The 16,505-nt window shown below is 44.5% G+C and overlaps 1 protein-coding gene across 1 annotated transcript in view; it reads right to left on the reverse strand.

The window, feature by feature from the left end:
- LOC144786061 (cytochrome P450 3A21-like) overlaps positions 1-16,505 on the reverse strand; it is a 258,043-nt gene that overhangs the window by 164,950 nt on the left and 76,588 nt on the right. Inside the window, exon 5 of the mRNA XM_078665006.1 lies at positions 5,364-5,477. Coding sequence (XP_078521132.1) covers positions 5,364-5,477 — 114 coding nt within the window. The remainder of the gene's footprint in view (positions 1-5,363; positions 5,478-16,505) is intronic.

Consider the following 16,505-nt stretch of genomic DNA (forward strand, 5'->3'; position numbering starts at 1 on the left):
AATGACACACTAACAGCAAGCCATGGTTTGACGAGGATTGTCGCAAAGTAAAAGCCAGCATTAGGCAAAAGGAAAGCAGCCTTAGAGGTAGATTCAATGATGAACTGTTACTTAACCTTCAGAAACTAAGGTCAAAATATAAAACAATCATTAGAGATAAAAAAAGAACTTATAAGGACAGATGCTGGGTGAAGTTACTAGAGGCAATTGAAGAAAAAATGTGAAAGGCTTTTGGAAACGAATACAAGAAAACACTGGTAAAGTTGTAGGGTCCTTGCAGTGCTCCGTACCGGAGGATAAGTGGGTGAATTATCTAGAGGAAATTCATGGGAAGTGGCCAAAGATGGTGGAAATAAACACCATCATATGGCCAGGTGTAAGGGAAGAAGTAAAATAGCATTTCTCCCCAGCCACATTAGGAGTATAATAGCCATGCTAAATTTAATTCAGGCTGCTGGCCCAGATAACTTGCCTGCTGTCATTATAAAAACGAATCTTGAGTGGTGGTCAGAGTTTTTTTTTAATATGTTCCAGAGTATACTTAATACAGGGGTCAAGCCAGATAGTTGGAAAGAGGCAATTGTAAGACCCAGACATAAAAAAGGCGATATAAATTCCCCTAAAAACTACAGTTTAATACATTTCTTGGACAAGGTGAAAAAGTATTTGCTAAAGTAATTCTGGGATTACTCAAGGACTGGATAGATGAAAAACAGATAGTGCCCCCAGAACAGGGAGGCTTTAAAGAGGGACACTTGACGGTTGATAACTGTTTTGCTCTCTGGTCCATTGTGCGGAAGTCGATCGAACTGAGGGGCAATTTGTTCTGCTGTTTTGTGGACTTCCGCACAGTATTCGATCTTGTGAACAGGGAGCAGCTGTGGTCAACTTTGTGAGGGTATAATATCCAAGGCGATTTATTGGACTTGATCCAAGCCCTGCATACTGAAAACTGGGCCCAGATAATCTTGGATGAGGATGAAGGATTGTCTAGGAGGATCCAGATTGGTAATGGGCTGAGACAGGGGTGCGTACTTGCCCCCTTGCTTTTTTCCCTGTTTATAGCTGACCTGCCCTTAAAATTAAGAAAGGTTAGAGGAGCTAGCCAGAAACTAGGAGGAAACCATATCTCCTGTTTATTATACGCAGATGATCTGGTAATTATGGACCAGACGGAGATTGGTCTACAAAGAAAATTAAACATGTTTAAAGAATACTGTCAAATTAAAAAATTAGTTGTGAACATGGAGAAGAGCAAAATCATATGCTTTGGAAGAAGAAAAACAAAGTTCTCCTGGTATCTGGGCACAGAGACGCTGGAAAAAGTAACAGAATACAGATATCTAGGGATGTGGTTTGCGAGTAGCCTGCAATGGTATACCCATCTTGATGCATTAAAAATGTAGGCATCTGCTTCCGTGAAGGGATTAAAATGATTTAATAGTGTATATGGAAAAATGTCCGATAGGCTGGTTATAAAGGCTTATCTAGCAATGGTCCCTCCACAATTCATGTATGGCGCAGAGGTACTCTATTTAAGTGGCAAAAATGGATGGGACAAAAAGGAGGGAAATATCCTTAAAAGCTTGTTCTCGCTGCCTAGATCGTCTATGGTACAAGCAGCAAAATTAGAATTGGGAATCACCTCTTGTGTTATAACAGCTTGCATGGCTTTATTATGTTTCTGGCAGCGTTTAGGATCAGGTGAGGACCAAAAAATCTCACGCTGGTGTATAAATGAAATTGCCAACAGTGAGTTGACCTGGGCAAGATAGACAAGAGCCTCAATAAACGAAGCGTATGGTGTGTTAAAGCTAAAGTTGTGCCCTCAGTCCCTCCATCTAAAGATAGATAAGAAAGAACTTAGGACACTGGGAATAGAAGTGTCCCGAACACACGATCAGGAGTACCTCTGACGGAAAAGCTCAGTTTCCCATATGGCCTCAGCATGGAAAAATTATTTACATTACCCTTTAATAGACAGATTACCTAGCTGCCTGTTACGGCGTGAAGTGCTACGATTGAGAATTGGGATAAACCCCTGTTACGCGAATAAAGGGTTTAAAAATGTATTGATAGACAGCAATGGAAAATGCACCTGCACTTTAGGTACTACCTGTGATATTTTACATATTTTATTAGATTGCTTGAAGATTTTAGAAATACGAAGAGAGATTTTAGGTCCGATTTTTAAAAAATATGACATTAAAAACAGGATGCGAGCTGTAAACCTCTTAGTGGGAATGATGAATTTAGATATTGATTGTGCCATTGGTAAATATATAAATAATGTTAAAGTGTTAATCAAATGATAAGAGTACTGATGAAATGTAGATCTTTTAAGCTATCAGGAGAATGATTTAATAAAGGATAGAAGTATTGTGCGAGACATACCTGAAGGTCTATGTGCCTCAAGAATGGAATAGTCGGTTTTAACAAATTTTAAGATGATATTTATCTCCTATTTTAAAGAAAATGTGTTTTATAGGCTTGCAGAAGATGTACTACATATTCTATGATACTGACTTGCTTATTTTTATTTGAATTATATGCTGTTATTGTATACTTTTATGGTTGTAAAAAAACGAATAATGTTTTATTGACTAACTGATACTGCATCTTATGGTCTTTCTAATGCAATATATTGAACTCACAGGACACAGAGATTGATTTTCAAGCTTCTTTCATGGGCCATGGCCACTTCAGACAGCCACACTGAAACTAAAACCCATGATATTCCCAGCGGAAAACTACCAAAAAAAATAATCAACCAACCCAGGATACAACCCCCACCCCCAACATCGCCACTGCCATACAAGATTCAGAGGAAGGACCGACCCAACCGCCCCGGAAGAGGACTCCCCTTGGCACACAAGAGCTCCCTCCAACTCACCAACTCCAGCACAAGCAACTCCCCATCCACCACCGAACACCTCCATTTCCAGATCCAGACCAGCCCCAGAATGACCTTATGTGGCACCCTCTCCTACAGACCCCCAGACCTCCAATTGTGTTCACCACTATCATTGCCGACCTCATCGCGCCCCACGCCATCACCTCCATCGACTACATACTCATCAGAGACCTCAACTTCCACCTCGACAACCTCAGCTACCCCAACTCTGCCACCCTCCTGAACAACCTTGCCAACCTCTGACTGAAACAGCTTGTCACCACCCCACCAACAAGGCAGGAAACACCCTTGACCCCATCTTTGCAGGAGGTAACATCATCCACTTCAGCCACACCATGAAACCCCCCCTGGACAGACCTCCACTGCATACACTTCTCTTTCGACACAGCCACCACCCCCAAACCTACACCAAGCCCTCCGTGAAGGAACTGGAGCAAGGTCACAGAGAAGCACCTCAACTGCACCCTCATCCACGATCCCCCCACCTTAATCAATGCCAACTCCGCAGCCAAAGAACTTCACAGATGGATCACCAACTCCACAGACAAGCTCGCCCCACTCAGCAACCCCAACCAACTGCCCCAGGAAGGCCACGTGGTTCACCGCCGACCTCCAAGAATCCAGACGCACCCGCAGACGTCTCAAGAAGCTATAGAGAGACAGCAAACATTCGGAAGACCGTACCATCTACAAGAACGCCATAATGGAATACCACCAACTCATCAGATCCACCAAAAGGACCTTCATCCAAAACAAAATCCACGCCAATGCCAGCAACTCCAAGGAACTCTTCAGCATCATTTAGGAATTCACCAAGCCCCCCCCCCCCCCAGTGAAGCCATGGACGCCACACCCTCCGAGGACCTCTGCAACAAAATCAGCTCCTACTTCCACCTGAAAATAAGATTCCTCTATGACAACTTCAATGAACAGACTCTGGACACTGAACCCATTACTCCCCCCAGCAACAACAGCCAGCCCGCCATCTCCTCCAGGACCCCAGTCACCACCTAAGACAACCATGAAAGGCATTCACTCAGGAGCCCCCAGGGACCCCCGCCCTCTGCGTATCTTCCACAGAGCCGCCACCGCCATAGCACCTGAGCTGCGATGCACCATTATGCCACCTTCGAAGCAGGCACATTCCCTGACGACTGGAAATGTGCAGAAGTCAAGCCCCTCCTCAAGAAGCCCTCAGCATATCTGATGGGCATCAAGAACTACCGACGCATCTCTCTTCTCCCTTTCACGGCCAAAGTCACAGAGAAGATCGTCAACCCTTAACTAACAAACTTCATTGAAGAGAACTCCATCCCCGACCCCTCCCAATCCGAATTCCGTAGCAACCACAGCACCGAGACCGCCCTACTCCCCGCCACAGAAGACATCCTTACCCTCCTCGACCAAGGCAACAATGCAGCCCTGATCCTGCTTGACCTCTCTGCAGCCTTCAACAGCATCTCCTATCGCACTCTCACCGCCAGACTCCATGATGCCGGCATACAGGGAGCAGCTTATGACTGGCTCTGCTCCTTCCTCACTGGCAGAACCCTAAGAATCAGACTCACGCCCTTCCTCTCCGAACCCACAGAGATCAATTGCTGAATACCGCAGGGATCGTCGCTCAGCCCCATGTTTTGCAACATATACATGGCCCCCCTCGCCACCATCGTCAGACAGCATGGACTCAGAATAATGTCATATGCCGATGACACCCAGCTCATCCTCTTCCTCACTAAGGAACCCCACACCACCAGACTCAGCTTCCAGGAAGGAATGAAGGATGCTGCATCCTGGATGAGTAGCAGCTGCCTGACGCTCAACTTGGAGAAGACAGAAGTCCTCGTCCTCGGACCCACCCCTTCTACATGGGACAACACCACCCTCAGCACCCTTGCTTTTATTATGCTTAGTAAATGAGATACACTGATCTGAATGTAGAGAACATTTTGTTTTCCATATTGTTGGGAGGTGGGAGAACAGTAGCGCTGGGACTTCACCATTCATCCGTGTGCGGACCTTACATACAGGGAATACTTATGATATGAAGTAGATGAGTGTAATGACATTTACCAGCCTGACGCTGGCCACTTACCTACAAAGTTTGCCTCGGGTGGACGCCTGTACATGGTGGGCACAGGGTCCACAAAGGTTCAAGAAGGGACCAGTGAATGCTCTAAAATTATGCAAATAGTTTTTCCTAACCATCAACGTGTGTGCATAAGCATTATTCTTACTATATGGAATGTTCAGGTATAGAGTAATGTCGATTTTTACAGATCACATCACTCACAGGGAGAAGAATGCAACAAAAATATGCATAGGCTTAGTTTCTCTACAACAACACTTCAGCCTCTCAGCTAATATTTTCAGAAGGCAGGTACTTATGGAAATAACCATATTTTCATCAGGAAATCATATTTGGGATTTCGTAAGTGTTTCTTTTTACCTCTTTTAGTTTTCCACTGGTGAAAGTTGGGGATAGTACTGTACGAATCCTCTTCCATTCCTCATCTTCAGCAACAGTCACTCCAGCATCCAAGGGTCCGTTCAAGCCAAAGTTCTAAAATATAAATATAATTTAATAAATCTTTATGATAAGAAAGAACTACAGTACAAAAAGTGTAATTAGCCACATTACCGCAAACGGGATGCATTTAATTTTTTTTAATTAAACATTTGTTTTCCTTTTTTAAGGGCAGTTAGTGGTCCCTGGGACCACTGCCTGCTCTGAAAAAATGTTTGCGCACCCATTCACAAAGGGGAAGGGGTACCCCGGGAACCCTTTCCTGTTGGCGAATGGTTTACCACCCTCTTGAAGAGAGTGGTAAACTGCGAGTGTTTTGCAACCGCAATTGCGGTCGCAAAACATTCTTATATAGGGTTCAGACTCGCTATTAGGAAGGGACGCCCTTGGAACGTCCCTTCCTAATAGCGAGTAGCTAACCCTATTTTGGGAGTTACTATTTAAATAGCGACTTGCAAAATAGGGTTAGTACATGGGCCCTAGGTTTTTTGCATGTGCAAATGGGTCCTAAACCCATTTGTGCATGCAAAAATCTGTCGTACATCTGGCTTTAGCAACTATCTTGAAAAAATGTGGGCCACTCATTAGAGCTACCTAGGGCAGACTACAAAGAATATTTTTGACAGCGTGAGTGATATATTATCAACTCCAGAGTCTCTGGATTGAGCATCAGGCTCTAAACTGCTGCAAGAAGAGAAGAGAAAAGTCTGAAAAATCATTAGAACTTCGATAACCAATCCATGTGATATTTCTATAATGAATGGCTATGGATCAAGTCGACCTGCAAACTATTGCCATACACATGTGCTTTGGAGGATGTAAAGTGCAGGGACACAGCTAATAAAATTAGCTGGCTGAGAGGTGTTAAGAATATGCTTGTAGCCATTGGGATGGGGGATATAGGAGTAGGGTTTGGGGGAAGCTTACCCTAGATTTCATAACCCACAAACTGGATCACTCTCTGGAAGGTCATTTAGATCTCATAGAATGCCCGAGGAATAGAAAATTATATATCGAGTTTAGGTTTGGTACCCTGCCCCTGTATGAGTTTACTAGCAAATGGACCAATAGTACTGACGTCACATGTAGCTGCCCTGGCTGTGAAAACCAACAATAAACCTTAGCCCACGTAATGTTTGCATGCCCACTGTATGTGTTGCAGAGGAAAAACTGGTTCACTACAATTTGCAAGCCGTTGGGGACTGACAACTACAGAATTGCAATGAGGATTTTAAAGGCGGATGACAGGATATTGTTTACGTGAGCGATGGCAAGGTTTTTGGGCCAATGTGGGGTATTAGAGGCAATGCCCAATGGGCGAATGATAGTTGATTTCATAAAATAATTTATAAGTTAAAGGATCATAACCATCGAAGGGAAGTGGTTTATAGTGTTGTATTTGTTGTATTTTGTATCCTGATATATTTTACTTTGGTTTTACCATTATTATTTAGCACATGACACTTCTGATTACTATAATGAAATTTCGTTGGGTGGTACTAGAGAGTGGAAGCTATCAAGGGAAAAACCTACATTTTGATTGTACATATTTTATTGTAAAATGAGTACTTTATTTATAATTACTATTTTAATAATGCCGTTACACACTTTCAATTGATTTTTAATACGTTGGTGTATAATATATGCATTTTATTGATTTATTTATTGCAGAGACTGCACATTGCGACGGTATCGTTCTTAAATAATGTTGCTGTATATCTTTTACTGATTTTACCAGGCCTGTAATTAATATATACACTTTATTGTATCATTTAGATGCCGCAATCGTCATATTGTAAGAACACTTATATGACAAGATGTGGAAATAAAGTATTAAAGCAGAAAATAATTAGAACAGGGTCCATAATAAGCAAACTATTTCCAATATTCAATGGCTTACCAAATGAATGGTTGACAAGGCCTCCTCTTAATAAATATATAAACTTGAATCAAGATATTTTATCAGGCCATATCGAATAGACACACTATTTGAGCCACTTCCATGCTAACATTCAGACGAAGCTGCAGAAAAAGCCCCAAAGTATATCAGGGCAAATGGGTATCAACAAACCTTTGAATCAAAGACTGAAAGGAGGGACTACAGCTACCCCATCCACCAACCACCAAGAAGTATGTCATTAGAATGAGCATCTTGATATCCTAACCTACAAATTATGTTAACCAGTACCAGCCTAGCTGGTCAAAATGACCCATCTGAATATGCTTTTGTTCTATAATATAACTCTTGAGGCAGTGAGGATATCTTAAACAGGAGCAATATTCTATGATAATTTCAACACATTCCGAGGTTAATACACATACAAACAAAGGACATTATTAAGTTACATTTTGTTACACTCCAGACGACCACTAGTGAGGAAGCCACAATAGTAATTTTGAGATTTAACAATATGGTACCGCAAGTTCTTTGACATTAATTACTCTTTGTGCAATGGGGGATTATCATCCAAACAAGGGAGCCAAAGAAATATCCTATAATATAACTGTATCACATAGTAGGAATAAACAAGCAATCTGGACTTGGCGGTCCACTAACATTGGTTCTAATTCTACTCAGCCTTCCTAGCCCGATCCAATCTGAAATCATTGAGAAACAGCTGTGCAGGCCACATCTTATGCATTTCATGAAACATGGCTGGTCTCAGACAACTGCTTGCTCAGGACATTGCATCAACCTTCTTAACAACTTGGGTCATCATTTGCTTGCAGCAAATCTTGAGAACTACATCAGTACCAATTGGTGGCTTGCAAGAAATATGCTGTCTGTCAAGTCTAACAACTTTGATAGACCATCTGGAGTTTTCTTTTTATATGTGACAGCAGCCATTAATGTAACTATTTCATTGATAGATCCACAGTATCCCCATTTTAAAGCAATATCCCTAGAACACAACTGTTTAGGTGGTAGAAATATGTAGATCCTTATAAATAATGTTTATTGAAATCTGCTGGAGGCTGTCTGAAAAGAAAAAAATGAAGCACTCAGTGAATCAAATGAGGAAGTAATTTGTAACCTGCAAAACTTGAGATAATTGTGACATTCTTGAAGAAGTGTACTCTTGATCCCATCTGGATATAATATAGGAGTGAATCATACTCATGCATAGTCAGCACTCAAACATACTCTGTCATAGCTAATGCACTAAAATGGGGTGGAGCAGTTTATACTAAACGGGACTTTTGTTTGAAGTATATGTATCTAGGTTGTGATTGATAATTTTACGTAACAATTTATGTATTAACGTGATAGATTAATAATAACCAAAAATGTCATATTGTTATATGTTTAATTAGGATGTATACATCTAATGTTTAACGTTTATATGTATGATTTGAATTAATTATGAGCAAATAAGTGTATTCTGAGACATTTATATTTCATAGCATTTGTTCGTGCGTTAAGCAATTGCATTTATTTTCTGTGTAGAAAGATGCACACCTCTATTGTAACTGTTCATATGTTAACTTAGCAAAACAATGCCTCAAGAAGAAATTTGTTTAGTTACTGCTCACACCATGATCAGGCCCGGACTGGCCGTTACGGGCACCGGGCAATCCCCCGGTGCGCCGCAAAGGTGGTGGCCGGTTTGGGGCCCCTGGGGGCCATTTTTGTTACAGGCACGTTTTTGCAGCATAGCTGCAAAATCGGCCCTGTAACAAAATCGTCTGAAAACCGGCCCCTGCAAAGAGCTCGGCGGCACCCCCAAACCCCGGGGGGAGGGGAGGGGGGGTGGCCGAGAACTTTGCCAGGGCCGGTTTTGGTTCCCAGCCCGGCCCTGACCATGATTTGAAATTCACGTTTAACCTTTAAGCGTGGAATGTACACTGCTGAGTTGTTTCTAATGCAGGTGTGGAGAAGCGTCATTATTTAGAATAAAGGAGTTTTTGTTAATAGATAGCAAAGCTTAAGAAAGAAGAGTTAGCCAAAGAAAGTGTGGCAACATGTGTGTAGAGGAGTTGTCACTGGAAACAGAATGGCCAAGGAACATAATGTGCTATCTGACTGGGAAAAGGTACTGAAGTATCCAGTTGTACCAGAGCTATTGAAATTTCCCAAGGAGGAACCACATGAGTCAACAGCAGTTGATATTCGGTGCTGTGTTTTAGTGAGGCAGAGAGTCCATCTTGGGTTTTCTTAGGGAGCAGACGCACGCTATTGCTTGTGTAGCTTTAAGCTTCTTGACCGGGGAACAACCTTTACAACGCAACCATCACAACGCACTACCATTACAATGAAACTTTTACAACGTAGGATCCATTACAACGCATGCCATTACAATGCATGCCATTACAACGCAGCTGCTATTTCAACGCATGCCATTACAACGTAAGTATGGGTAAGTATTTAATTTAATTTAACCCCTACACCATCCAACACTTACCCTACTATTACGCCCCCCTGGAGTTAGAATAGTAATTTTAACCCCTACACTATCCAACACTTACACTATAAATTACTTACCCATACTTACGTTGTAATGGCATGCGTTCTAATAGCAGCAACGTTGTAATGAAATGAAATGAAAGAAGAAACTTAATAAAGCGCACTGTGGCCAAGCGGCTTCCTGGCGCTGGGGACTAGACCTGACTCAACAAGGGGATCCAAGGGAACTAGCAAGGGAATGCCTGGGAAAACAGGAATGTTTTGAGGGCTTTACGGAAATGGGTATAGATGGGAATGGAACGAATGAAAAGAGGAAGACTGTTCCAGAACCGGGGTGCCAGAACCGAAAAACGGGTGCCCCCCGTTCTGGATTTACGGAAGCGGGGGACGTGCAAAAGAGAAAGAGAGGAGGAGCGGAGAGTGTGGCTAGGGGCATAAGGAGTGATCAGAGAACTGATAAAGAAGGGAGCTGAGTGGGTGTGCGCCCGAAAAGCTAGGCAGGCCAATTTAAAAAAAGATCTGAGGTGCACAGGGAGCCAATGGAGGGACTTAAGTGCGGGAGTAATATGGGAAGATCTGGGGAGACGAAGAATGAGGCGGGCTGCCTGATTTTGGATGGCCTGAAGACGTCGGGTTTCATAAGCAGGTATGCCCACGTACAGGCCATTCCCATAGTCAAGGCGGGAAGTAATGAGAGCCATGACTATGGATTTGAGGGCGTCCTCAGAAAAGTACCGGGAGATCTTCCGAATGAGGCGAAGGGACAGAAAGCAAGAAGATACAACGGAACTGACTTGGGCATGCATAGTCAGGTCATGACTGACCTTGATGCCCAGGGTCCGGACAGAGGAAACCGGTGAGGGAGGGGAACCAAAGGAAGGGGGCCAGTGAACCGTGGACCAAGGATTTAAGGGGCCACCCATGAGGACAAGCTCCGTCTTGTCCGGATTGAGCTTCAAGTGGTTGATGCTCATCCATTCAGAAATAAAGACTAAGGTAGAACAGAGCTTAGGAAGAGAGTCAGAGGGGGAAGAAAGATCAAAGACGAGCTGAAGGTCATCCGCGTAGTTATACACAGAGACCCCCAGCTCGCGAAGGGAGAAGATAAGAGGGTAAATATAGAGATTGAAAAGAAGAGGGGAGAGGGAGGAGCCTTGGGGGACACCGCAGGTAACCAAACGAGGGGGAGCGGAGAAGCCTGAGAGATGAACCGCTTGGGACCTGCCCTGAAGAAAGGACGCAAGCCAAGAGAAGGCTGCGCCCCGAATGCCCGCTGCGCTGACGCGGTCGAGAAGGATGGAATGATCGACCGTGTCAAACGCAGCGGACAAATCGAGGAGAACCAGAGCTTGGGGAAGATTGATGTCAGTAATGGCATGCATTGTAATCGCATGCGTTGTAATGGATCCTGTGTTGTAAAAATTTCGTTGTAATGGTATGCGTTGTGAAAGCATGCGTTGTAGTGACATACATCTTCTTGACCCATCGTCAGAGTGTTTCTACTGAAGAGTCTGATAGCTGATACCTTTCTTTTTTTTAGTTTGATGATGTCCTCACTCAAATTCTTTTTGTTTAGCGTTGCCCTCATTAAAGTACTGTAGGGAAATTTACGTTACTCATGCTGATTAAGAACAATAATCTGATGCAATTTAACCTTCATTTGTTTGTTCTGAATGCCTGTGTCATTTTCTTAGAGTTAGTTATTTGTTTTGTACTATATAGGGTACATCTCTTAAGGAGATTTGGACTTACTCCGACCTACGTTTAGACAATTTTATTGAGAATGATCTACACTGACTTGTTTCTGAACTTATAATTAGACCTATCAAACTCAGATCAAAAAGTCGAGTGGACTAATGTGTAGCCACATTGGTTGCACTTTACTGAAATGAATTCTTTCACCACTCACTCTACTAGCAAGATCTATTCTCCTTTGGAAGAATTTGTGTAGATGGACATAGAATTTAACACAGGCAACTTTAACCTTAGTGGTCTGGATAAACTGATAGGTGTTTCTTTGCTCAGGTCCTCAAATTGCTGGTATTATCTTGAACAAAGGGTTGGTAATCTCTTATCATATATTCTTGCAGAGTGTTTTCAAATCTTATAAATCTAATTCTGACACGCTTTTTTGTTTTGGCGGAGTATCAACTCTGGATTATATTTTTGTTTCTTAGCTACTTCACTCCTCCCGCACCCTGTTTTCTATTTTACAGAGTAAAGAAAGTGATCAACTACTCCAGCCTTATTATCACTCTTGCATCCAAGAAGAAATATGAGGGCTGCTACATCTCTTCCCGCTTGTTTCTTTGGAATGCAGTAACCACAGCCTGATGGTCATAGATTGCCACCAAAAATCCTGCACTGATTTGTACATTATTAGAGTTTGAGCTAGAAGTGTGGGATTTTCTTTCTCCACCAAGGCAGCTGATGGAATTTCTACCACCAAATGTGGGGACTGATAATGTATCCCCAAAGTGGGTGCACATGTTCAGTGCTCACACATCTAGTCAAACTGCTGAGTGCTTCCCAGCATGTAAGACACTATACTCACCTTTGTGCAGACGTACGCCACCTCACGCTCTACAGTGTTTCCCCAAGGAAACTTTGCCACACAATGTCGCTCTAGAGTAGGAAGGTGAACCACCACTCTCTTTTGGCAGAGCCAGGACAGCCCCTCTCAGAGGGATTTCCACATATGATGGGCACATTCTCTATAGGCTGCTGAATGACCTGTGATGTTGGAATTTAGGAGTACTTTTTCGGTTTATAAATTTTATCAAGTGAAACATAAACTCACACCTGCAGGCCTGAAAATGGAATAGTCCGATCAGAAATATACCACCTATCCTTTTATTTTTTTAATGAGGAGAGTACCACCACTTCTATTTTTGCAAATAGGATTTACAGGAAGGAATCTGTGGTGCCTCATTGAATGTAGTAGTGTTGTGTTAGATCATTTGAGTAATGGAAATGATCAACAAGCAGTATTAAATTCCTACTCTAACAGGCAGTGGTACATACTCACTTGTTTGCACAGGTGTAAAATATGTGGCTTATTTCCTGCAATGCAGCCCCAGTTGAAACAGGGTGCCAAAGACGGTCCAGATGCTGTAGAATGAGGGTTAGATCTCATATTTCCCAATCTAGCAAAACTTCCAAGCAGGAAGGCATAATGCAGGGCTCGAGGGGACCGCGATGCAGCCTTCGATCTATGCATTTCTGTGTGGTATGGGAGTCAGAGGAACACCCCCTCACCACACTCTGCAGGGGGACCTATTATTTTATGTTATGCCTCTCAGTCCCAGTGCCACTTCCCTTCAAGGCACCTTTCCAGGTGTCATGTAATACGTTAGTGATAATGCAGAAATCTCAGGGTAATCACTCGATGGAAAATTTAAAAAATGTGGCCATTACCTTTAATTGCCATTTCCCTTGTTTCCATCCAAGGCAATGGATCTTGTACACCATATTTTGACCAGAAGGGATCCTTAATAAACATGGGCAAATAATCAAATGCAATTAAACAATTTTAGTCTATAATGAGAGTTGTGGGTAATTTTAAGGGATTTGTTTTCCAATCAAAATTAAGATTCTCTGCCTCTTCATTCATTAGTCAGATATAAATCCAGTTACAGAATTGATAATTGAAAAATAAAATGAGTACATAGCATATCATAAATTTGCATACAGCGCGTTCCATAAAGGAAAGAATCCATATTCTAAGAAAATGAGACACCAATGATGTCAATCAGAACTCATGAAGAGTTCAAGAATAGAAGCAAGTGTGAGATTAGCATGAAGCTAAATCAATAATTAGTAATTGCAGAATCTCTAATAAACCGAAATAAGGCAAAGAGCAAAAAAGCCTTAACAAAGTCAGTTAGGGAGGAGGAGCTTGGCGGGCATCCGTGATGGCCGCGTGAGCACAGCGCTCTCCGGACCCCCGCCACCCCCGGCATGATATCCTGAACATATCCTGATTCATTACAAGGACTCATGAAGAGGAACCTGGGCTGATCTTAATATTGTTTTTGGATTTCGAATTGGACCAGGGGCACTGAAGCTACGTCGACTCGAACTTTCGGGGCCCGCCCTGGTGGTGCGCCCGGGTCTTTGTGAGGCTCTGCTGCTGTGTCTGAGTTGAACAACAGCGGCAGGGGGACTCGACTTATGGGTCCCCCTCTTAACTTTCGGTTTCGATTCTGACTCAGACTACGTCTTCCAGCGGAGGTGTCTGGCCGGTGCTGAGTCCAGCGGCGCGAGGTCGCAGTTGCACCTTTTGCCTGCTTCGTTTCCTTCCGGGCCGGGTCACACCTCGAGGTACCCTCGCTGCTGACTTTTGGCTCCGGCGCCCTGTCTTCCTGCGGCCATTTTCACCAGGTCGCGTGGGTCCCTTGGGGACGTGGTCTACACTATGACTGGCAGAGGGGACCAAGAGAGGCGGAAGACCAAGACGCCCCTTCGCGGAGGCCCGGTCCAGTCTAATATCATGGACCGGTACACACAATCGAAGGGGTCCCCCGGTGCCGCCTTGCCTGGCCCGAGTGCAGTGGGGCACCCCTTGGAGGCTTCGGCGGAGCCGTCCCTGCAGGACATCATGGGCGCCATCTCTGGCATGAGAGAAACCATCGGCCAACAGTATGAAGCTTTGGCCCACAAAATTGATACTGTGGCTATTGATGTGACCTTGATTCGGGCCGACTTATCTAAAACCAATGAGAAGGTGAAGTCGTTGGACCTCAAGTCATCTAGCCTCACGGCCGACGTCTCGGAGATACAGACGGCGATCGGCAACCTCAGAAAGGTGAACGATTTCATCACTCAGCGCTTGGAGGATTTTGAAAACAGATCACGGCGTTGCAACGTGCGTGTGGTTGGTGTTCCGGAAAATCCTGATCCACATTCTGTTGATCTTCTGGTTGAGGACTTGATACAAAACTACCTTTCTCCATCTGGATTGAGCAAATTCTTTGCGGTGGAACGTGCCCATCGCGTTCCGGGTGGCCAGGGCAAGCCGGGCGCCCCGCCGAGGCCCATTGTCGCAAAACTTTTTCATCATAGGGACCGAGACGCTATCCTGCAGGCCTCGAGAGTTAAGGGCCCGGTGGCCTTCGAAAATGCCTCGGTGAACTTTTACCCGGACTTCTCACAGCTTGTGCAGAGACAGCGAATGGGCTTCCGTGGAGTCAAGAAGCGTCTTCGGGACTTGGGTTTGAAATACACCATGCTCTTTCCTACCAGGCTATGAGTTGAGTACAATGAACGGACCCTTTTCTTTGATCGACCTGATTCGGTAAATGACTGGCTGGACTCTCTGCCGGACCGGCCTAATTTGACTGAGCCCACCGAGCACCCGGGTGGTGCCGAGGGTGGTGTAGAGAGCTGAACTTGTTGTCTGGGCCCCTGTCTCCGTATCATGTAATTTCTTTCTGGGTTCTGTACTTGAGTGCCTCTATTTTCTGTGTATTCTCTTCTCTTTATCTCTGTCGGGGTGGCGGGTGGGTCAGGGCCTTTTCCTCCTCCGGGGTCTTTTTGTAGAACGGGGGTTTTCGGGCGACAGGCACACTGCATGTTGGGGTGGCTTTTTTGCTTACTGCAGGGGTGCAGGGTGGGGGGTGTTTTCTTGGATGTTGGGGTGTTTGTGGTTTGTGTTTTGTTTTTTCAAGGCGATTCTATCTGGATAATTGAATTTTCAGTGTCATGCTCATTGGGGGATGGTTCCTGCATTATTTTGTGGGATGGGGGGTAGCGGGTTGAGGTTTATTTCGTGGAATGTCAATGGTCTAGGGGATCGTATAAAACGGGGGGTGGTATTACGATGCCTGCGACGTTTGTCTCCCGATATTGTCTTTCTGCAGGAGACACATCTAGTGGGCAATACTTGTCGTGCAATGAATAGGTGGGGCTATCGTCTTGTCGCGCACTCAGGGTTTACAACGGGTTCCAGGGGGGTGGGTATCCTTGTCCGGGCTTCCCTTCCCCTTGCGATAGATGATGTGATCCTTGATGATCGGGGGCGTTATGCCGTCCTCGTGGGACGATACGAGGGCCGGACCCTTTCCCTGTTCACCGTCTATGTGCCCCCCGGCCTGCAGACCTCTACCTTCTCCGATTTGGGCCGAGTGCTGTTGGAACTCCCTGATGGTGCTCTTTTCATGGCTGGTGACTTTAACTCTGTCCTCTCCGGTCTGAGTGATCGTTACCCCCCTAGGGATACTCCTTCGGCCCAATTGTGGCTGGGAGGGTTTTTGGATACTTTTGGTTTGGTGGACTGTTGGAGACTTATGCACCCCACTCAACTTCAATATACTTTCCATTCTGGGGCCCATGGGAGTTTGTCTAGACTGGATTACTTCCTCATGCCAGCTGCACAGTCATCGGCTGTCCGCGAGATTAGACACCTCCCCGGGGCATCTCGGACCATTCTCCGCTCTGGCTTTGTTTTGATGTGGGGGTAGAGGCGGCGGGCCGGGTGGCTCCTATCAACCCTTGGTACCTGACCTCCCCTGAGGCCCGTAGTCACTTGATTAAGTCCCTTGACACCTACTTTTTAGAAAACGAGGGGTCTGTCTCCTCTGCGGTGTCCCTATGGGAGGCTTTTAAGACAGTAATTCGTGGGCAGGCCCTGTCTCTCATTGCTGAAACCAAAAAGGCGA

The sequence above is a fragment of the Lissotriton helveticus genome, chromosome 10 (assembly GCF_964261635.1).
Source record: "Lissotriton helveticus chromosome 10, aLisHel1.1, whole genome shotgun sequence".
Lineage (NCBI taxonomy): Eukaryota > Metazoa > Chordata > Amphibia > Caudata > Salamandridae > Lissotriton > Lissotriton helveticus.